General features: G+C 57.8%; 1 protein-coding gene across 1 annotated transcript in view; it reads right to left on the bottom strand.

The window, feature by feature from the left end:
• The window catches only part of PLXNB3 (plexin B3), a 374309-nt gene that overhangs the window by 145979 nt on the left and 204412 nt on the right, over positions 1-23918 (bottom strand). The window contains exon 4 of the mRNA XM_078664580.1: positions 9289-10392. Within this exon, the coding sequence (XP_078520706.1) occupies positions 9289-10392 (1104 nt within the window). The remainder of the gene's footprint in view (positions 1-9288; positions 10393-23918) is intronic.

Below are 23918 nucleotides of genomic sequence, written 5' to 3'. Positions count from 1 at the left end.
TACATCAACGCCCTCCTGACATCCAAAGTATGAAGCATTCTTTCCGCCACCGTTTGTGGGTTTTGGAAAAATGCAGGCAAGTCAATAGTTTGGTTGAGATGAAACTGTGACACCACCTTCGGAAGGAATTTGGGGTTAGTGCGTAGTACTACCCTATTTGGATGAATCTGCATGAATGGCTCTTGGATTGTGAGCGCTTGCAGCTCACTGACACGTCTCAGCGAAGTGATAGCAATAAGGAAAGCAACTTTCCACGTTAGGAACTGGAGTTCACACGAGTGCAGTGGCTCAAAAGGTGGTCCCATCAGCCTGGTGAGGACCACATTGAGGTTCCACACTGGAGCTGGCGGTGTTCTTGGGGGAATGACTCGTTTCAGACCTTCAAGGAAGGCCTTAATGGCGGGCACTCTGAAGACAGAGAGATGCTGCCTGTTCTGAAGATAAGCTGCTATGGCGGATAGATGTATCCGAATGGAAGTGTACGCTAGATTGCACTTGTAAAGATGTAACAGATAGCAAATGATGTTAGGGATAGATGCATCTAGCGGGTTGATGTTATTGGCCGTACAGTAAATGACAAAACGCTTCCATTTTGCAGCATAGCATGCTCTGGTAGTTGGCTTCCTTGCCTCCTTGATGATGTCCATGCATTCTGGAGGTAGGTGTAGGTATCCAAACTCTAGGATTTCAGGAGCCAGATCGCCAGGTTGAGCTGTTGCGGATCTGGATGCTGAATGTCTCCATGGTTCTGCATCAAAAGTCTGGGCGTGAGGCGCAGCCTTTGATGCGGCACCACCGAGAGTTCGAGAAATGTGGTGTACCATGCTTGGCGCGCCCACGTTGGAGCAACCAGGATGAGAGTCATCGAGTGCTGCCTTAGTTTTCTTGCCACCAGCGGTATCAGAGGAGCTGGCGGAAAAGCGTACGCAAATCTGCCTGACCAGTTCATCCATATCGCATTCCCCTGCGACTGTGGGTGAGGGAACCTGGCGGCAAAGTGTTGGCATTTTGCGTTTTCGTTTGTGGCAAACAGGTCTATCTCCGGATGACCCCACTGCTGGAAGTACGGGCGGAGTACAGATGGGTGTAACTCCCACTCGTGCATTTGATGGCTGTATCTGCTGAGCAGATCCACCATCTGATTGTCCTTGCCCGGGAGGTGTTCTGCCATGAGGAAAATGTTCCTCTGAATGGCCCACTTCCACATGCTCTGAGCCAGATGAGACAGCTGTGGCGAGTGGGTGCCCCCCTGCTTTTGAATGTAGTACATCGCGGTCATGTTGTCCGTCCGGACTAACACTACCTTGTTGCACAGATGTACATTGAAGGACTGGAGCGCCATGAAGATTGCCATCAGTTCCAGATAGTTGATGTGCATCTTCTGTTGCTGCGTCGTCCATAGTCCCTGCACTGTGTAAGTGAGCAGATGAGCTCCCCATCCCTGGAGAGATGCGTCCGTTGTCAGGATAATCTGTGGCACTGGCTCCTGGAACAGTCGGCCCTTGCAAAGGTTGTGTGGAGTCCACCAATGCAGAGAGTCGTATGCCCGACTGGTAACCAACACTAGGTCTGTCAATTGTCCCTGAGCCTGTGTCCACTGGTTTGCTAAGCACTCCTGGAGCGGACGCATATGTAAACGTGCGTGAGGGACTATGAAGATGCAGGAGGCCATCATGCCAATCAACTGCATGAACACTCTCGCTGGAAGCGAGTGTTGTGGTCTGAACTTTTGGATTAGAGACTGCATGCTGTCTATCCTGACTTGGTTTGGCTGAGCCATGGCCGTCAGGGTATTGATCGTCGCACCTAGAAACTGCCGGACATGCGCCGGCTGAAGATGCGACTTTGGGTAGTTCAACGAGAAGCCCAGATCGTGAAGGAGGTGAATGGTAGTCGACATGTCCGCGGCGCACTGTTGTTCCGACTTGGCTTGAACGAGCCAGTCGTCTAGGTAGGGGTAGACATGGATGTTCTGCCTCCTGAGGTGCGCCGCTACTGTCGCCAGACACTTGGTAAACACTCTTGGGGCTGTGGTCACTCCGAAGGGTAGGACCTTGAACTGGTAATGCTTTCCGTGGATAGTGAACCTGAGGTATTTTCTGTGGGACGGGTGTAGTGGAATGTGGAAATAAGCATCCTTGAGGTCTAAGGTTGCTAAGAAGTCCCCTTGGTTTAACAAGGGAAGAATTTGTTGCAGTGTAAGCATATGGAAATGTTCGGACAGTATATACAGGTTGAGGGGACGCAGATCCAGAATGGGTCTGAGAGATCCGTCCTTCTTTGGAATAAGGAAGTACAGGGAATATACCCCTGTGCCTTCCTCCTCCACTGGCACGAGCTCGATTGCGCCTTTTTGCAGCATCACCACTACTTCCTGCTGCAATAAGTGCAAATGCTCTGCGGACATAGGCCGTTGCCTTGGTGGAATGTTGGGTGGAGTGGACTTTAACTCTAGACAATAACCGTACTGGACAAGTTGTCGTACCCACCTGTCTGTGGTGATGTTTGTCCAGACTGGCAGGAACTGCTGGAGTCTCCCCCCGACAGGTGTTAAATGGTCGGGGGGCAGTGACAGAGAGTCACTGTTTGTTTGGGGCAGAGGAGCGGGAATTGTTGTTTCCTCTGCCACGTCCTCTGGTGCTGTTTCCTCGATAACCCCCTTTGTTCTGCTTGGGGTACGAGGATTGTGCTCCACCTCTGGAGAATTGTGACTGTTGACCCATCTGTCCTCTGGTGACTCCACGTGCACCTGAGCGACGAAAAGTGTTGCCCCGGAACTGTTGTGATTGTAGGGCCCCCATAGACTTAGCAGTCTCGTTGTCTTTCTTAATCTTTTCGAGGGTGGTGTCAACATCAGGACCAAACAGTCTATCAGGATTGACGGGCTGATTGAGTATGGTTGTTTGAATGTCCGGTTTAAACCCCGATATGCGGAGCCACGCCTGTCGTCTCAGCATGACGCTAGTGTTAATAGCCCTAGCTGCTGTGTCTGCGGCATCAAGTGCACACTTTATGGCTGCATTGGAGATTAGTTTGCCCTCCTCTATAAGCAGTTTGGTACCCTCTTGAAACTGCGGAGGAAGGTGTTGTAAAACTTGCTCTAGGGTGTCGTAATGCGCCCTATCATAACGTGCCAATAGTGCCTGTGTATTCGCAATACGCCAGAAATTGGCAGCCTGTGCAGCTACCCTTTTGCCCCCTGCCTCCAGCACTTTTGACTCCTTGTCCGGGGGAGGAGCTTCACCCGTCGTTTGGGAGTTCGCCCTTTTGCGGGCATTTGCGACCACAAGGGAGTCAAGCGGTAACTGTCCCCGAATGTATGCGGGGTCTGCAGGTGCTGGTCTGTACTTCTTTTCGATGCGTGGATTGATTACCCTCGCCCTGGTAGGTTCTTTAAAGATGTCCGCAGCATACTTAAGGACCCCTTTGAGCATAGGCAGTGTCTTTACTGTCCTTTCAGAGACTGAAAAAGTGTCAAATAGAAAGTCTTCTTCTACTGGGTCAGCATGCATGTCCACATCATGATTAGCAGCTGCCCGTTCAATGAGTGCATGAAAGCCTGCAGAATCTTCTGTTGGGGATGCACGTGCACTGAAAGGCTGTGGGTCCTGCCCCACATTCTGGGTGCCTTGGTCACCTATGTCATCATAGGAATCTTGCTGTGCATCGGGTTCATTGATGGGGAAAGTGTATTGGTCATCTTCTCCATATCCCTCACCCTCAGAGTGTTCTGGGGAAGGTGTTGGGCTCCTTCTAGGAGGAGGCTGTATAGGTTCCATCAGGGCTGAAGCGTCCTGAGCAAGCCTTTTCTTCTTCAGTGGAATAACATAGGAGTCCACTGGTTGTGCAGTGATCTTTCTTTTGTAAAGGGTTAATTTCCCCGTGTCTGCTTCGATAAAACGCTCGGAATCGTCTCCTGAGTCGAGTAGGCGACCTGAAACTGCTCCAGACGTTGACGATTCCGATGTCTTTGGCGCCGATTTTGGCGTAAAGGCCTTCGGTGCCTCCTTTGGCGGCAGAAGGAAGAGAAGTTTACCAGCAGGCTTTGCCGGCATGTCCATCGGCTTCTGGGGTGACGGCATCGGAGCCGACGTAGCAGAGGCCTTCTCCCGAATTCTCTGTAGTGAAGAGGCGATGGGGGACGCGTCACTCACAGTGGCACTTGGCGCCGACGAGGAGGCCTTCACCTTGCCTTCGGATCCGACGTCTTGTTGGCCCTTCGGAGTCTTAGACGTTGATGCTGCAGCCGTAGACACAGAGTCCTTGGACCGATGAGTTGAGCTTCCAGCTTTCGATCCGTGTGATTTTGCCGGCTCCGTCTCCACTACGCGTCCGACTAACGACGTCCCAGTCGGAACCGGAGTCTTGTCGCTGGCTTTGGCGGGCTTTGACGGCGTCGCACCGGTCGACCCGTGCCGAACTCCCTTCTTAGAGGTAACCTCCTCTGCCGACGATTTCGACACTGTCGAATCGACAGTTTTCTTCGACTTCTGTGGACCGGGGGCCGACGGAGTCGATGAGGCAGCGGGTTTTGGTGTTTTTGGTGGAACGGCCGCCATCTTAGGGACGCTCGAATCCGTAAGTTTCGGTTTCGTTTTCGGGTCGGCCATTTTAGGTGTAGTCGATACCGTTGGTTTCAGTTTCGGTTTCGATACGGGCTGCGCAGCAAGTATGTCCGTGGCCGGGCCTGAAGGCGGGGCCGTGGCTTGCGGTACGGGGTCTTGGGTAAGGCCGACTGGCGATCCCGTGACCCGAGCCTGATCCGCGTAACCTTCGGGGCATAGCTCATCCCCTGAGCTATCTTCCGCGGCCCCATAAACTTCTTCGACATCCCCTACCTCGTCGACGTATTCAAGGCCTTGACCCACGACTCCGTCGTCGTCTTCCGGATCCGCCTCGACCTCCGTCTCGGGCGGGGAGATTTGAAGATGATGGCTCTGGCCCTCCTCTTCTTGGTCGCCGAAGATGTTTTCTGGATCCGGGGCCGCTTGTCTGGCCTCAAGGCGCACCGCGCGCCGAAGCTTGAGTGTCTTCTTGGACCTGAATCTGGAGCAGGCCATACAGTTGTCCTCGTTGTGGTCCGGCGAGAGGCACTTGTTACAGACCGGGTGCACATCGATATGTGGGTATTTCGACCCACAGACTGGACAGTATTTAAACGGGCTCCGCTCCATGCTGAAAAGTTGCGGTCGTGTTGCGATGAGAAGGCCTCGATGTCCGAAGAGTGATACGACTCCGTAGATTCCGCCTCAAAGAGACGGAAGAACTCGAGACCGTGCGCAAACAATACCGACGCAACGAAAGTAAGGCCTTTTGGCCGTAAAAAAGCTAGTTTTTGTCGGTTCCGACAGAGAGACGTCGAGACCGCATCCGAACCCAATGGCGGAAAAAAACAATCTGGGGATGGAGCCGATGCCCATGCGCACTGTAGTCCAGGGGAGGAGCCACCTATCTCAGGATACTTCGAAGACTCTTCCAGGACAACAATGTGCGATCATCCGGACCCAACACTAGGCGGCGATCTAATGCAAAAGATATGAATTTAGCAGCCCACATGCCTCGAACGTCACACCATACACTGTGGTAATCCCCCATACTTTATCTATTCTATCCCCGCCTACCTCTGGCCGCAACCACAGATAGAGGTCACCCCACACTCTGCAGTGAATCAGAGAATATTGTCTGTGCCAATCTACCTCTGGAAGCACCCCACCGCTGGAGGTTCCCCCAGACTCAGGTGAACCTCAGAAGATCTACCTTCCATCCCAGCCTACCTCTGGCAGCGTCCCACCGCTGGAGGTTCCCCCAGACTCAGGTGAACCTCAGAAGATCTACCTTCCATCCCAGCCTACCTCTGGCAGCGTCCCACAGCTGGAGGTGACTCCATACTCTGAGGTGGACCTCAGGAGATCCCCCTTCCATCCCAGCCTACCTCTGGCAGCGTCCCACAGCTGGAGGATACGCAATACTCTGAGGTGAACCCCAGGAGATGCCCCTTCCATCCCAGCCTACCTCTAGCAGCGTCCCACAGCTGGAGGTCACTTCATACTCTGAGGGGGACCTCAGGAGATCCCCCCCTTCCATCCCAGCCTACCTCTGGCAGCGTCCCACAGCTGGAGGATACGCAATACTCTGAGGTGAACCTCAGGAGATCCCCCTTCCATCCCAGCCTACCTCTGGCAGCGTCCCACAGCTGGAGGATACGCAATACTCTGAGGTGAACCTCAGGAGATCCCCCTTCCATCCCATCCTACCTCTGGCAGCGTCCCACAGCTGGAGGTCACTCCTTACTCTGAGGTGTACCTCAGGAGATCCCCCTTCCATCCCAGCCTACCTCTGGCAGCGGACCACAGCTGGCGGATACCCCATGCTCTGAGGTGAACCCCAGGAGATCCCCCTTCCATCCCAGCCTACCTCTGGCAGCGTCCCACAGCTGAAGGTCACCTCATACTCTGAGGTGTACCTCAGGAGATCCCCCTTCCATCCCAGCATACCTCTGGCAGCGTCCCACAGCTGAAGGTCACCTCATACTCTGAGGTGTACCTCAGGAGATCCCCCTTCCATCCCAGCCTACCTCTGGCAGCGTCCCACAGCTGAAGGTCACCTCATACTCTGAGGTGTACCTCAGGAGATCCCCCTTCCATCCCAGCCTACCTCTGGCAGCGTCCCACAGCTGAAGGTCACCTCATACTCTGAGGTGTACCTCAGGAGATCCCCCTTCCATCCCAGCATACCTCTGGCAGCGACAGACAGCTGGTGGTCACTCCATACTCTGAGGTGGACCTCAGGAGACCCCCCTTCCATCCCAGCCTACCTCTGGCAGCGTCCCACAGCTGGAGGATACACCGTACTCTGAGGTGAACCTCAGGAGATCCCCTTGCATCCCAGCCTACCTCTGGCAGCGTGCCACAGCTGGAGGTCACTCCATACTCTGAGGCGGACCCCAGGAGATCCCCTTCCATCCCAGCATACCTCTGGCAGCGTGCCACAGCTGGAGGTCACTCCATACTCTGAGGTGGACCCCAGGAGATCCCCCTTCCATCCCCGCCTACCTCTGGCAGCATCAAACAGCTGGCGGTCACTCCATACTCTGAGGTGGACCCCAGGAGATCCCCCTTCCATCCCCGCCTACCTCTGGCAGCATCAAACAGCTGGCGGTCACTCCATACTCTGAGGTGGACCCCAGGAGATCCCCCTTCCATCCCAGCCTAACTCTGGCAGCGTCCCACAGCTGGTGGTCACTCCATACTCTGAGGTGGACCTCAAGAGACCCCCCCCTTCCATCCCAGCCTACCTCTGGCAGCGTCCCACCGCTGGAGGATACACCATACTCTGAGGTGGACCTCAGGAGATCCCCTTCCATCCCAGCCTACCTCTAGCAGCGTCCCACAGCTGGAGGTCACTCCATACTCTGAAGTGGACCTCAGGAGATCCCCTTCCATCCCAGCCTACATCTGGCAGCGTCGCACAGCTGGAGGTCACCCCTTACTCGGAGGTGGACCTCAGGAGACCCTCCTTCCATCCCAGCCTACCTCTGGCAGCGTCCCACCGCTGGTGGTCACTCCATACTCTGAAGTGGACCTCAGGAGACCCTCCTTCCATCCCAGCCTACCTCTGGCAGCGTCCCACAGCTGGAGGTCACTCCATACTCTGAAGTGGACCTCAGGAGACCCTCCTTCCATCCCAGCCTACCTCTGGCAGCGTCCCACAGCTGGAGGTCACTCCATACTCTGAGGTGGACCTCAGGAGACCCTCCTTCCATCCCAGCCAACCTCTAGCAGCAGCCCACAGCTGGAGGTCACCCCTTACTCTGAGGGGGACCTCAGGAGATCCCCTTCCATCCCCGCCTACCTCTGGCAGCGTCCCACAGCTGGAGGTCACTCCATACTCTGAGGTGGACCTCAGGAGATCCCCCTTCCATCCCCGCCTACCTCTGGCAGCGTCCCACCGCTGGAGGATACCCCATACTCTGAGGTGGACCTCAGGAGACCCTCCTTCCATCCCAGCCTACCTCTGGCAGCATCCCACAGCTGGCGGTCACTCCATACTCTGAGGTGGACCTCAGGAGATCCCCTTCCATCCCAGCCTACATCTGGCAGCGTCGCACAGCTGGAGGTCACCCCTTACTCGGAGGTGGACCTCAGGAGACCCTCCTTCCATCCCAGCCTACCTCTGGCAGCGTCCCACAGCTGGAGGTCACTCCATACTCTGAAGTGGACCTCAGGAGATCCCCCTTCCATCCCCGCCTACCTCTGGCAGCGTCCCATAGCGGGAGGTCACTCCATACTCGGAGGTGAACCTCAGGAGACCCCCCTTCCATCCCAGCCTACCTCTTGCAGCATCAAACAGCTGGCGGATACCCCATGCTCTGAGGTGAACCCCAGGAGATCCCCCTTCCATCCCCGCCTACCTCTGGCAGCGTCCCATAGCGGGAGGTCACTCCATACTCTGAGGTGGACCTCAGGAGATCCCCTTTCCATCCCAGCCTACTTCCAGCAGCATCAAACAGCTGGCGGTCACTCCATACTCTGAGGTGGACCTCAGGAGACCCCCCTTCCATCCCAGCCTACCTCTGGCAGCGTCCCACAGCTGGCGGTCACTCCATACTGAGGTGGACCTCAGGAGACCCTCCTTCCATCCCAGCCTACCTCTGGCAGCGTCCCACAGCTGGCGGTCACTCCATACTCTGAGGTGGACTTCAGGAGACCCTCCTTCCATCCCAGCCTACCTCTGGCAGCGACAGACAGCTGGTGGTCATTCCATACCCGGAGGTGAACCCCAGGAGATCCCCCTTCCATCCCAGTCTACCCCTAGCAGCGTCCCACAGCTGGAGGTCACCCCTTACTCTGAGGTGAACCCCAGGAGATCCCCGTCCATCCATCCTACCTCTGGCAGCGTCCCACAGCTGGAGGTCACTCCATACTCTGAGGTGGACCTCAGGAGACCCTCCTTCCATCCCAGCCTACCTCTGGCAGCGCCCCACACCTGGAAGTCACTCCATACCCGGAGGTGAACCTCAGGAGACCCCCCCTTCCATCCCAACCTACCTCTGGCAGCGCCCCACACCTGGAAGTCACTCCATACCCGGAGGTGAACCTCAGGAGACCCCCCCTTCCATCCCAGCCTACCTCTGGCAGCCCCCCACAGCTGGAGGTCACTCCATACTCTGAGGTGGACCTCAGGAGACCCCCCTTCCATCCCAACCTACCTCTGGCAGCGCCCCACACCTGGAAGTCACCCCTTACTCTGAGGTGGACCTCAGGAGACCCCCCTTCCATCCCAGCCTACCTCTTGCAGCGACAGACAATTGGCGTTCACTCCATACTCGATGACGGCCACTCGCTGTTGCTGCTCGTTGAGGCCGCCCTTGGTGTAGCACAGCGTCCTGGCCCTCTCCAGCTGCGCGTCCACCTCCTCCAGGCTGAAGGCGCACATGGCCGTGTCCTGGGTGGCGCTTGGCGTGGAGGCCACCCCAGCGGCGAAGACCACGAAGAGCGTGGCCGCGCCCCCCTCCCGGGCCTGCAGGTGGGCGGCCTGCGCCAGGTTGTAGTTCTTGCCCATGGAGTCCTGGCAGACCAGCTGCATCTCCACGTAGGAGAAAAGCAGCTGGTCCTGGTCACACACCCTGGCCACGTAGCTGGCGTACTCCAGCTGCGTCTTGGGACCGCGCCGGAAGAAGAGGAAGTAGATGTGCCCGGCGTGGCTGAAGACCCCCATGAAGTGGTTGTTGTAGTCCGAGAAGTCGCTGACCACCAGCTTGCCCAGGCCGTCGTTGGAGAAGACGGGCGTTCGGTTGAGCTTTCGCACGGTGATGGGGGGGATGCCTGCGGACAGCCTGGCCGTCAGGCCGCGCCCCACGAACATCATCTGGCGTCCATCCGTGGTGGTGCCGCCCGCCAGGGCCACCGTGGTCACCCGCGCGTCATTGGCAGCCACAAATTGGTTGTCCCCAGGGTCGTCCGGGTAGTCGAGCACCTTGGCCACCGAGTCCAGGCTGCGCTTCTCACAGATGCCCTGGAAGACCTGTCCGCACACGACCAGCTCCCAGCCGCTCTCGTTGACCTGCTCCGGGCCGCGCCTGTTGACCAGCAGCAGCTTGTTGGCGTTGTCGGTGGGCCGGGCCTGCGGGCACTCTCGCGGGTCCTTGAAGGGCAGGCAGTCGGGGCTGTCATCCACCGGGCCGGTCTGGGCCTCGCCCACCAGCTCCAGGTCCGGCGAGAGCTGGAAGAGGCGGTTCACAGCACCGATGTACAGCACGCCCGTCTCTCGGTCAAGCGCCAAGTGGTTGAAGGCTGTGTCCGGGTGCTGGAAGGTAGGGTGGGCCGTGGCATGCCAGGGGCACAGCAGGAGTGCCAGCAGGGTGAGGGGCGGCAGGGCTCTCATCACGCACACCTGGGGAGAGAAGGACAGGGGGTTATTAGGTGGCTCTGAAGCTGGACACACACGCCGACTCAGAGCTGGAGGCGCGGGCACACTCAGAGCTGGGCACAGGCACACTCACAGCTGGACACACAGACATGCTTAGAACTGGACACAGAAGCAGAACTAACAGAAAGACCCAGATAACTGCTCTCCCTCCAGAAACCAGACTTATCTCATCCACGGCATCCTTCAAAAAAGAAGTAAAATAGATTCTCTTGGCAAAATTCACATGAATATAGGCTGAGGAAATCTCGAGAATCACTAGTATTCCTTTTATGACAATGGTCAGCTAGACCACCTAGGCACTTCGGTTGCCTTTGCCTTGACTCTATGGGTACTCATTGTCTTACACCGTTTTGATCATCTTTGCACAAAATGTTATAACTGATTTCTGTTGTCTGTATACCTTTATTACAAAGAAACAGGTCAGCTGTCGCAGACACACAGGTCGGCTGTCGCAGACACAGGTCAGCTGCCGCAGACACACAGACAAGCTGTCGCAGACACAGGTCAGCTGTGGCAGCAGACACACAGGTCAGCTGTGGCAGCAGACACACAGGTCAGCTGTGGCAGCAGACACACAGGTCAGCTGTGGCAGCAGAGACACAGGTCGGCTGTCGCAGACACAGGTCGGCTGTCGCAGAGACACAGGTCGGCTGTCGCAGACACAGGTCGGCTGTCGCAGACACAGGTCGGCTGTCGCAGACACAGGTCAGCTGTCGCAGACACCTGTCGCACACACAGGTCGGCTGTCGCAGACACACAGGTCGGCTGTCGCAGACACACAGGTCGGCTGTCGCAGACACACAGGTCGGCTGTCGCAGACACACAGGTCGGCTGTCGCAGACACACAGGTCGGCTGTCGCAGACACACAGGTCGGCTGTCGCAGACACACAGGTCGGCTGTCGCAGACACAGGTCAGCTGCCGCAGACACACAGACAAGCTGTCGCAGACACAGGTCAGCTGTGGCAGCAGACACACAGGTCAGCTGTGGCAGCAGACACACAGGTCAGCTGTGGCAGCAGACACACAGGTCAGCTGTGGCAGCAGACACACAGGTCAGCTGTGGCAGCAGACACACAGGTCGGCTGTCGCAGACACACAGGTCGGCTGTCGCAGACACACAGGTCGGCTGTCGCAGACACACAGGTCGGCTGTCGCAGACACACAGGTCGGCTGTCGCAGACACACAGGTCGGCTGTCGCAGAGACACAGGTCGGCTGTCGCAGAGACACAGGTCGGCTGTCGCAGAGACACAGGTCGGCTGTCGCAGACACAGGTCGGCTGTCGCAGACACAGGTCAGCTGTCGCAGACACCTGTCGCACACACAGGTCGGCTGTCGCAGACACACAGGTCGGCTGTCGCAGACACACAGGTCGGCTGTCGCAGACACACAGGTCGGCTGTCGCAGACACACAGGTCGGCTGTCGCAGACACACAGGTCGGCTGTCGCAGACACACAGGTCGGCTGTCGCAGACACACAGGTCGGCTGTCGCAGACACACAGGTCGGCTGTCGCAGACACACAGGTCGGCTGTCGCAGAGACACAGGTCAGCTGTCGCAGACACAGGTCAGCTGTCGCAGACACACAGGTCAGCTGTGGCAGACACAGGTCAGCTGTCGCAGACACAGGTCAGCTGTGGCAGACACAGGTCAGCTGTCGCAGACACACAGGTCAGCTGTGGCAGACACAGGTCAGCTGTGGCAGCAGACACACAGGTCCGCTGTGGCAGCAGACACACAGGTCCGCTGACGCAGACACACGGGTCGGCTGCAGCAGACACACGGGTCGGCTGCAGCAGACACACGGGTCGGCTGCAGCAGACACACGGGTCGGCTGCAGCAGACACACGGGTCGGCTGCAGCAGACACACGGGTCGGCTGCAGCAGACACACGGGTCGGCTGCAGCAGACACACGGGTCAGCTGTGGCAGCAGACACACAGGTCAGCTGTGGCAGCAGACACACAGGTCAGCTGTCGCAGACACAGGTCAGCTGTCGCAGACACACAGGTCGGCTGTCGCAGACACACAGGTCGGCTGTCGCAGACACACAGGTCGGCTGTCGCAGACACACAGGTCGGCTGTCGCAGACACACAGGTCGGCTGTCGCAGACACACAGGTCGGCTGTCGCAGACACACAGGTCGGCTGTCGCAGACACACAGGTCGGCTGTCGCAGACACACAGGTCGGCTGTCGCAGACACACAGGTCGGCTGTCGCAGAGACACAGGTCAGCTGTCGCAGACACAGGTCAGCTGTCGCAGACACACAGGTCAGCTGTGGCAGACACAGGTCAGCTGTCGCAGACACAGGTCAGCTGTCGCAGACACACAGGTCAGCTGTGGCAGACACAGGTCAGCTGTGGCAGCAGACACACAGGTCCGCTGTGGCAGCAGACACACAGGTCCGCTGACGCAGACACACGGGTCGGCTGCAGCAGACACACGGGTCGGCTGCAGCAGACACACGGGTCGGCTGCAGCAGACACACGGGTCGGCTGCAGCAGACACACGGGTCGGCTGCAGCAGACACACGGGTCGGCTGCAGCAGACACACGGGTCGGCTGCAGCAGACACACGGGTCGGCTGCAGCAGACACACGGGTCGGCTGCAGCAGACACACGGGTCAGCTGTGGCAGCAGACACACAGGTCAGCTGTCTCAGACACACAGGTCAGCTGTGGCAGCAGACACACAGGTCAGCTGTCGCAGACACAGGTCAGCTGTCGCAGACACACAGGTCGGCTGTCGCAGACACACAGGTCGGCTGTCGCAGACACACAGGTCGGCTGTCGCAGACACACAGGTCGGCTGTCGCAGACACACAGGTCGGCTGTCGCAGACACACAGGTCGGCTGTCGCAGACACACAGGTCAGCTGTGGCAGCAGACACACAGGTCCGCTGTGGCAGCAGACACACAGGTCAGCTGTCGCAGACACACAGGTCGGCTGTCGCAGACACACAGGTCGGCTGTCGCAGACACACGGGTCGGCTGCAGCAGACACACGGGTCAGCTGTGGCAGCAGACACACAGGTCCGCTGTGGCAGCAGACACACAGGTCAGCTGACGCAGACACACGGGTCGGCTGCAGCAGACACACGGGTCGGCTGCAGCAGACACACGGGTCGGCTGCAGCAGACACACGGGTCGGCTGCAGCAGACACACGGGTCGGCTGCAGCAGACACACGGGTCGGCTGCAGCAGACACACGGGTCGGCTGCAGCAGACACACGGGTCGGCTGCAGCAGACACACGGGTCGGCTGCAGCAGACACACGGGTCGGCTGCAGCAGACACACGGGTCGGCTGCAGCAGACACACGGGTCGGCTGCAGCAGACACACGGGTCGGCTGCAGCAGACACACGGGTCGGCTGCAGCAGACACACGGGTCGGCTGCAGCAGACACACAGGTCGGCTGCAGCAGCAGACAGGTCGGCTGTCGCAGACACACAGGTCGGCTGTCGCAGACACACAGGTCGGCTGTCGCAGACACACAGGTCGGCTGTCGCAGACACACAGGTCAGCTGTGGCAGCAGACACACAGGTCAGCTGTGGCAGCAGACACACAGGTCCGCTGCGGCAGCAGACACACAGGTCCGCTGTGGCAGCAGACACACGGGTCGGCTGCAGCAGACACACGGGTCGGCTGCAGCAGACACACGGGTCGGCTGCAGCAGACACACGGGTCGGCTGCAGCAGACACACGGGTCGGCTGCAGCAGACACACGGGTCGGCTGCAGCAGACACACGGGTCGGCTGCAGCAGACACACGGGTCGGCTGCAGCAGACACACGGGTCGGCTGCAGCAGACACACGGGTCGGCTGCAGCAGACACACGGGTCGGCTGCAGCAGACACACGGGTCGGCTGCAGCAGACACACGGGTCGGCTGCAGCAGACACACGGGTCGGCTGCAGCAGACACACGGGTCGGCTGCAGCAGACACACGGGTCGGCTGCAGCAGACACACGGGTCGGCTGCAGCAGACACACGGGTCAGCGGCAGCAGACACACAGGTCAGCTGTGGCAGCAGACACAGGTCAGCTGTGGCAGCAGACACAGGTCAGCTGTGGCAGCAGACAGGTCGGCTGTCGCAGACGCACAGGTCGGCTGTGGCAGCAGACACAGGTCAGCTGCGGCAGCAGACACACGGGTCGGCTGCAGCAGACACGCGGGTCGGCTGCAGCAGACACGCGGGTCGGCTGCAGCAGACACGCGGGTCGGCTGCAGCAGACACGCGGGTCGGCTGCAGCAGACACGCGGGTCGGCTGCAGCAGACACGCGGGTCGGCTGCAGCAGACACGCGGGTCGGCTGCAGCAGACACGCGGGTCGGCTGCAGCAGACACGCGGGTCGGCTGCAGCAGACACGCGGGTCGGCTGCAGCAGACACGCGGGTCGGCTGCAGCAGACACGCGGGTCGGCTGCAGCAGACACGCGGGTCGGCTGCAGCAGACACGCGGGTCGGCTGCAGCAGACACGCGGGTCGGCTGCAGCAGACACGCGGGTCGGCTGCAGCAGACACGCGGGTCGGCTGCAGCAGACACGCGGGTCGGCTGCAGCAGACACGCGGGTCGGCTGCAGCAGACACGCGGGTCGGCTGCGGCAGACACACACGGGTCGGCTGTGGCAGACACACGGGTCGGCTGTGGCAGACACACGGGTCGGCTGTGGCAGACACACGGGTCGGCTGTGGCAGACACACGGGTCGGCTGTGGCAGACACACGGGTCGGCTGTGGCAGACACACGGGTCGGCTGTGGCAGACACACGGGTCGGCTGTCGCAGACACACGGGTCGGCTGTCGCAGACACACGGGTCGGCTGTCGCAGACACACGGGTCGGCTGTCGCAGACACACGGGTCGGCTGTCGCAGACACACGGGTCGGCTGTCGCAGACACACGGGTCGGCTGTCGCAGACACACGGGTCGGCTGTCGCAGACACACGGGTCGGCTGTCGCAGACACACAGGTCGGCTGTCGCAGACACACAGGTCGGCTGTCGCAGACACACAGGTCGGCTGTCGCAGACACACAGGTCGGCTGTCGCAGACACACAGGTCGGCTGTCGCAGACACACAGGTCGGCTGTCGCAGACACACAGGTCGGCTGTCGCAGACACACAGGTCAGCTGTCGCAGACACACAGCCGTCAGACAGGCTTGTGAACCGTGCACCCGTCTGTCACACTCACTGGCACACTAGAAACAGTCGTTCTCGGGCTCACCCGTGCAAACGGTGCACAGAGACACTAACCCCGCAGCCCAGCCCTCTCCACGCTTCCAGGCGCTAGACAAACCTACGGGGGTACTCACGGGAGGTGCCTGGGGCGCCGCCCCACCCTGGACCGCTGCAGGCTGAGCACAATGCGAGGTTTCGGTTATGGGAGGGGGCGCCGCCCCCACTTTCTGTCCCCGCATCTCCAGGGCCCTGTGTCCAGATGTGACTCTTTCCCAGCCCCCCGGGCCACTCCCACTCCCGGCTCTGTGGTGGTGGGGGGGGGGGGGGGGGGGGGAGAGGGCACCTGCTCCAGCGCCACAGAGCACTCTACCCAGACAGCCCCAAAGGAGGGGGCGGGGGCTGTGGGCAGAGGGGCGGGGCCGATTAAGCCTTTACTGACAAGTGATGGAGTCGGGGCTGGCACCGCGGCCCAAGCGATCGGATGGGCACTGCCAACCAGGGAAGTCACTGCTAAAGTAGTCAATAAAGGGGGGGGCAGCTGCAGTTCACGGATTTAGGGCCATCAATTAAGGTTTGGCCGCTAGGTGATTTCACTGCCACCTGCAGGATACAGTGATGGGGGGTGGGGGGGCGGTAAGTGGGGGGGAAGGAGGAAACTGGAGGGAGGCGTCACTGGCACCGGGAAGTGGGTGCAAGTCAGTACCGGCCAAGTTTTGGGAGGGCGTGGTAATCTGGAGGGGGGAGGGGGGCGTTATAAGCCCTGACACCCCTGGAAGGAGAGAGGATTGAGGTCATTTCTTCAAAACTGGCAGCGAATGTATGTCAGCCAGGAGCACTGCAAACCCGAGGCTGCCAGCCACAGCGCACAGTGCCAACCGAGGTGTGAGACCAGCTCTGGTGAGGACAGTGCACCCAGCAGAGGGCTGCCAACCACAGGGGGCAGTGCCCACAGTGCCAACTGAGGGGTGAGACCAGCTCTGGTGAGGACAGTGCACCCAGCAGAGGGCTGCCAACCACAGGGGGCAGTGCCCACAGTGCCAACCGAGGTGTGAGACCAGCTCTGGTGAGGACAGTGCACCCAGCAGAGGGCTGCCAATCACAGGGGGCAGTGCCCACAGTGCCAACTGAGGGGTGAGACCAGCTCTGGTGAGGATAGTGCGCCCGGCAGAGGGTTGCCAACCACAGAGGGCAGTGCCCACAGTGCCAACCGAGGGGTGAGACCAACTCTGGGAGGACAGTGCGCCCAGCACAGGGACTGCCAACCACAGAGGGCAGTGCCCACAGTGCCAACCGAGGGGTGAGACCAGCTCTGGTGAGGACATTGCGCCCAGCAGAGGGCTGCCAATCACAGGGGGCAGTGCCCACAGTGCCAACGGAGGGGTGAGACCAGCCAGCTCTATGGCTGGCAGTGTGCCCAGCAGAGGGCTGGAACAGTGCCATGAATGGGAGGTGCCCGCACTTCTCGGCACTCAGACAGCGGGTACCAGCACTTTTATATCTCGCTCAAGAACGGAGAGCTAATATTACGAGGGACGCAACCACGGTTCCTGAACCCCAGTAACCAGGAGGGTGGTAAGAAATAACGGGTCCGGGGAGGGTGGGTGGGGGGCAGTGCGGAGCTGCAGGAAGCGACGGCACCTGCGGGCTTGGGCTGCAGGGCCCAGCTGGTGCCCCCCCCAGATTAAACCCGGCTAACCGCGTTATCCAAGGGAAAGTAGGTTAGACGACGGGGGGGAGGGGCGGGGAGTTTAGCCACGAGCATCCATCAGACCCCGCAGCTCCAGACCATCAGTCAGACCCCCCCCCCTCCCCCCAGACCTCTCACCCACCCTCGAGCCTCCCGCCTTTGAACAGCCGCGCCCCTCCCCCTTCATAAAATATATATATGTAAGCAAGAACTCGCCACCACTCGCCGGACTGCAGCAGGTGAACCTATGTTCACACGAACAGCAGACCTCCACAGAGACCTGGGCATTGAGATGTTGGACGACCATCTCCTCAGACTCAACAGGAAATTCTACAAAGGACTAGATCAAAAGGAAAACCCACTGATCAGGAAACTCGCAGACATCTCTACAAACCCATTTGACCGATACCCGCGTCCCATTGAAGCGCTAAACTTGCGAAACTGAAACAGCAACGCAGCATCCAAAAACTCATCACTGCCTGAAGGCAAACGCCGGCAGGTGCGCAAAACTCACTGCTGCCAGATGGCATAATCGCCGCGGCAGGCACCCAAAACTCAACACTATCCGAAGGTACTTGATAGACAAAGACGAGACTCTCTGAGAAAACATGCTGACAACTGTGAAAACTCAATTGACCGCTACCCGCGGCCCATCACTGAGCTGACCATGTGATACAACCTCAACTGTGACAAAGTCACACATCAATAAGACAACCTAAACAGCGACTAAACAATTTGAAATGAATGTGGAGTAATGAGGCTACCGCCTCGGTATCCAAAAACTCACCACTGTCGGAAGGAATCTGACAGACGAAAACGAGACAGCGTCCACCACTCGCCAGATAGCTCAGTGAGTCAACGCTCGCACCGACATCCCACTGACCAACTCACGAATCCAGGCATGGCTGGATCAGACATTCATCTTTCTGAAGTCGGTAAATTGAGTAGAATAAACTAAGTAACACCTCCACCGGCTCATTACCGCGCTCAGAAATGGCAAAGTGCCGTGTGAAGCACCACATAATGTTTCATTAAATATGTTTCGAACACATCCTTCAACCCCCTAGAGCAGCCAGGCAAGATCAGAAGACACCCCCACCCCCTAAACATTAAACACACATCAATAATACGTAAGAACATTGTAGCTCGGCCTCTTCCAGTCACCCCCCGCTCCCTCCACCCAGTGCTTAATTTGTAAAATATTAAGTGCCAGGGCTCTGACCAGGAGGGCACTGCAGCTTGCACCACCCATTGCCCTTGTAATCGCTGCCCAAACAACTACTAACCATCTCTCTTGCATGTAAATACGACAGTTCAGATGATTCCAGGTCCCCAAAGCGAAAGGAATGGCTGGGGAGGCAGGTATTAGCAATTTAAATGTATGTTGTATTCCTAAACAACTGTTGTTCTGCTCATTTCCAAATTAGATGAGCAGCGCCACCATGTGGTGGACTGTTGTAAGGATGGTGGTGATAATTGGGTGCCGGTGCCAGCACTGGAAACCAATTAAGTGCCGGTGCTGAGCACCGGAAAGCACCGGCTCAAATTAAGCACTGCCTCCACCCCCACCCTGCAAACGATAAGCCTGCAAACGATAAGCCTCTGCCACCACCTTACTAAGAAAAGGAAACAAGCACTGGTAAAGCCAACAGGTCTTGTCTTTGGATTCTCTTGGCTTTGCCAAGGCTTCTTGGCGATGCTGTGCAAAACAAACATTTGTTGCCGATGCTATGCACACCTGATGGCAGATGCACGTCTATGAAATTATGTGTGTGGGCGCTATTCCTTTTCTTTTTTTCTTTTTTTATTATTTACATGCTTCGGGGAAGAACAAGATGCACAAGGAAAGTCATTGAAAAAGCAAGTCAAATGAGTGACAAGAAAAGTAACCAATGGGCGGGCTGTAAACTCCTGAAAGCTCTTGGTAAGCAGAAGCACACAGACCATGTCCAGGACTTGGCTGCCCTTGGGCTTGGTTCGCGCTATAGAAATATGTTATATGTACATACAAACACTAGGCCATTTCCTACTAGATAGCACGACCTAAAAAAAAGCATTGGCAACCACAGCCGGTCTCACTTGTATGTAAAAGTAAGCAAGACAAATGGCATTGCCAATGCTTGTTGGATCTGCGGTACGCAGATGCGAAATCCTCGATTGCTATAGGGACCGTCTTCCCAGGTCTTTCTGCTCATAGAGGACATGTCGGGTCTGCACAGGGGATGCTCACATGGCCGAGGTTCACCGCTGTGAGCTTGCATCCCCCTCAGCCAATCCGAGCAGGCGCTGAAGGCGGGAGGCACATTTAAAGGGACCAGGGCGTGTGCGCTTCAGTATCCGCGTGCCATCGGCGCTAGGTGCCCATGTGCCATCCTTTCATCCCGCAGTTTCCCTGTACATCCGGGCTCCTCGTGAGATGGGGCCTCGCAGGCCTGTGTTTCCTGCAGCGTCACCTAAGGCACGGTGCATATAAACCAGAGAACGTGGCACCCGCACACTTAATGCCATGGCTGACACGTGCGGCCCCCCATCCTGTGAGCGCTTCTTCACGGCCAGAGGGGGGCTCATAGGATCAAGACCCCGAAATACAGGCACTGGGGTACGGGTTAAATGACACTCAAAACTGGGATGAGAAGTGCTGTAAAGAAATAAAATGGTGGTAGAGCGCTTTACTTTTTTTTATGTTTTTTATTTTACATATTTACATACATTTTACATACTTTTAGGACGTTTCTGAGCAAAAATCCTACAAAATTCGACCAAGACGGTCAGGAGAGGCGGCCCGGACCCCCCCCGTCAAGTGGCAGCTGACCCACTGCTTGCAGCGGCATTGGCAGTACCCTCTGTGAGGGGGGCACCACTCAGGAGAAGCCAGGCAGCCTGGGTACCCCCATGGATGCATGCCTCGGAGGGTCTCACGTCAGCCCCAGTTCAGCCTGGACACCGCGTGCCATGACAGTGTGAGGGCTGAAAGAAAGGTGCCCGCAGAGCCCACAAAGGATGAGCGAGAGGAGCAAAGGAGGGGTGAAGAGGCCAGCATCAAGGTCCACCACTCGCCATGGTGGCCCCCTCCTTGGCTTGGGTGGTGGTTTGGAGTCTGGACTTGGAGGCGCCAACACTGCAGGATCTACCGGGGGCACACCTCATAACTGGACCGTACACTCCTCAACCGGGTCACCCCCACTTACCCAACACAGTGCCAGTGCCATGGAAGCCGACTGCAGACCTGTAAGCTGGGCGAGCCTGCTAGCAGAAAAATGTGTTGATCCAGACAGCAACTACTACAACAAATATGGCACCTCGACAATACAGGTATAGTCCAACATAATGAGAGCCGTCCTCTCCACCATCACAGCTGCGGACCCCCAATCACTGTAGAAAAAAAAAGTCACATAGTTGTGTCCCACAGGCCTTTCTTTTCCAGCTGTGTCAGCACACCAATGGCAGAATCACTTCATTTGCAATGTTATTTTGCTCTGAAACGGAGATGGATAGCCAGTTTGTTGTCCAGCAGTCCCCAGAAGGTGCAGTACACAATGTCTTTTTCAATTTCTTGCAAACAGTTTGCAGGTTCATTTTATAACAGTCATAGCAGTGGTTTTGCTCCCTGGTGTTGCTGTTCGTGACTTTGCTTTGGGGCACTGATTGACGGCGGGACTGCGAGGACCAGCAGCCCATGCTCCATTTCAGCTGTGCCTCTTCCCGTCCTCCCACGCCAGAAGACCTACTTTACTACCCGTGGCCCCCGCTTCGCGGGAGCCGCTCGCAGTGGTTTTGCTCCCTGGTGTTGCTGTTCGTGACTTTGCTTTGGGGCACTGATTGACGGCGGGACTGCGAGGACCAGCAGCCCATGCTCCATTTCAGCTGTGCCTCTTCCCGTCCTCCCACGCCAGAAGACCTACTTTACTACCCGTGGCCCCCGCTTCGCGGGAGCCGCTCGCAGTGGTTTTGCTCCCTGGTGTTGCTGTTCGTGACTTTGCTTTGGGGCACTGATTGACGGCGGGACTGCGAGGACCAGCAGCCCATGCTCCATTTCAGCTGTGCCTCTTCCCGTCCTCCCACGCCAGAAGACCTACTTTACTACCCGTGGCCCCCGCTTCGCTGGAGCCGCTCGCAGTGGTTTTGCTCCCTGGTGTTGCTGTTCGTGACTTTGCTTTGGGGCACTGATTGACGGCGGGACTGCGAGGACCAGCAGCCCATGCTCCATTTCAGCTGTGCCTCTTCCCGTCCTCCCACGCCAGAAGACCTACTTTACTACTCGTGGCCCCCGCTTCGCGGGAGCCGCTCGCAGTGGTTTTGCTCCCTGGTGTTGCTGTTCGTGACTTTGCTTTGGGGCACTGATTGACGGCGGGACTGCGAGGACCAGCAGCCCATGCTCCATTTCAGCTGTGCCTCTTCCCGTCCTCCCACGCCAGAAGACCTACTTTACTACTCGTGGCCCCCGCTTCGCGGGAGCCGCTCGCAGTGGTTTTGCTCCCTGGTGTTGCTGTTCGTGACTTTGCTTTGGGGCACTGATTGACGGCGGGACTGCGAGGACCAGCAGCCCATGCTCCATTTCAGCTGTGCCTCTTCCCGTCCTCCCACGCCAGAAGACCTACTTTACTACTCGTGGCCCCCGCTTCGCGGGAGCCGCTCGCAGTGGTTTTGCTCCCTGGTGTTGCTGTTCGTGACTTTGCTTTGGGGCACTGATTGACGGCGGGACTGCGAGGACCAGCAGCCCATGCTCCATTTCAGCTGTGCCTCTTCCCGTCCTCCCACGCCAGAAGACCTACTTTACTACTCGTGGCCCCCGCTTCGCGGGAGCCGCTCGCAGTGGTTTTGCTCCCTGGTGTTGCTGTTCGTGACTTTGCTTTGGGGCACTGATTGACGGCGGGACTGCGAGGACCAGCAGCCCATGCTCCATTTCAGCTGTGCCTCTTCCCGTCCTCCCACGCCAGAAGACCTACTTTACTACTCGTGGCCCCCGCTTCGCGGGAGCCGCTCGCAGTGGTTTTGCTCCCTGGTGTTGCTGTTCGTGACTTTGCTTTGGGGCACTGATTGACGGCGGGACTGCGAGGACCAGCAGCCCATGCTCCATTTCAGCTGTGCCTCTTCCCGTCCTCCCACGCCAGAAGACCTACTTTACTACTCGTGGCCCCCGCTTCGCGGGAGCCGCTCGCAGTGGTTTTGCTCCCTGGTGTTGCTGTTCGTGACTTTGCTTTGGGGCACTGATTGACGGCGGGACTGCGAGGACCAGCAGCCCATGCTCCATTTCAGCTGTGCCTCTTCCCGTCCTCCCACGCCAGAAGACCTACTTTACTACCCGTGGCCCCCGCTTCGCGGGAGCCGCTCGCAGTGGTTTTGCTCCCTGGTGTTGCTGTTCGTGACTTTGCTTTGGGGCACTGATTGACGGCGGGACTGCGAGGACCAGCAGCCCATGCTCCATTTCAGCTGTGCCTCTTCCCGTCCTCCCACGCCAGAAGACCTACTTTACTACTCGTGGCCCCCGCTTCGCGGGAGCCGCTCGCAGTGGTTTTGCTCCCTGGTGTTGCTGTTCGTGACTTTGCTTTGGGGCACTGATTGACGGCGGGACTGCGAGGACCAGCAGCCCATGCTCTAAGTCATTCCCTAGTAGGCAATCTACAGGCAAGTTTGGTGACACTGCCACTCTCTTGGGGCCAGTGACACTTCCCCAGCTGAGATTTACCACTGCCATGGGATGATCTCTCTGTACTCCATCAATATTGGTCACCTGGTATGTGGCACCAGGTAAAAGTTGCCTTGAGGGGACTAGACTCTAAGTCACCATGGTGATGCTAGCCCCTGTATCTCTATAGGCCTCAACTTTTATACCATTGATCTGGGGCTCCTGTCTGTACTTGCTCAAAGTGTTGGGACAAGTAGTGAAGTTGGCAAACCCCATGCCAGTCTCACAGACAAGAGTATCTAAGTTTGGGGACCTGGTTAGGCCAGAGTCCCCAGGAACTCCCAAAGTAAATGCACCCAAATTCTTGGGGGCACTCCCACCACCTGGGGGATTACTACTAGTAGTAACAGGAGGTTTGGGAATGTTACTTGGGGGTATGTTCTCCTTATTGTTGTTCTTTGGGCAACTGCTGTCAGTTTTTAAATGACCCACCTGTTTACAGGGATAACAATAAAGTTTCTTCTGGTTATTAGAAGGATTCTGGGACCCACCCCCCTCAGAGGATTTTTGGGGCCCTGGTGTGGTTTGATCCGTAGATTTATTCCCACCCTTCTCTTGAGGCTTGGTTGATTCCTTTTTCTGGTCACCACCTTGGTTCTTGGGCCTAATCCTGGTTCCGACCCATTTGTCTGCCCTCTCACCCAATTCTTGTGGAGAGGTCAGATCAGAGTCTACCAGGTGCTGGTGTAATAACTGGTTCTGACAATTATTTAAGACTTGCTCTCTCATAATAAGATTATATAATCCTGTGAAGTCAGTAACCTTGCTACCCAGTAGCCAGCCTTCCAAAGCCTTAGTGGCACAATCAACAAAGTCAGACCAGTCCTGAGACGGAGTTTTCTGGGTGTCTCTGAACAGCAACCTGTACTGCTCAGTGGTTAAGCCAAACCCATCAACCAGTGCATTTTTCAGGACCTGGTAATTGTTAGCATCCTCAACTC

This window comes from Lissotriton helveticus, chromosome 10 (assembly GCF_964261635.1).
Source record: "Lissotriton helveticus chromosome 10, aLisHel1.1, whole genome shotgun sequence".
NCBI classification, from domain to species: domain Eukaryota; kingdom Metazoa; phylum Chordata; class Amphibia; order Caudata; family Salamandridae; genus Lissotriton; species Lissotriton helveticus.
Note: the sequence above shows the minus strand (reverse complement) of the source record. Positions and strands in the feature narration are given on the sequence as shown.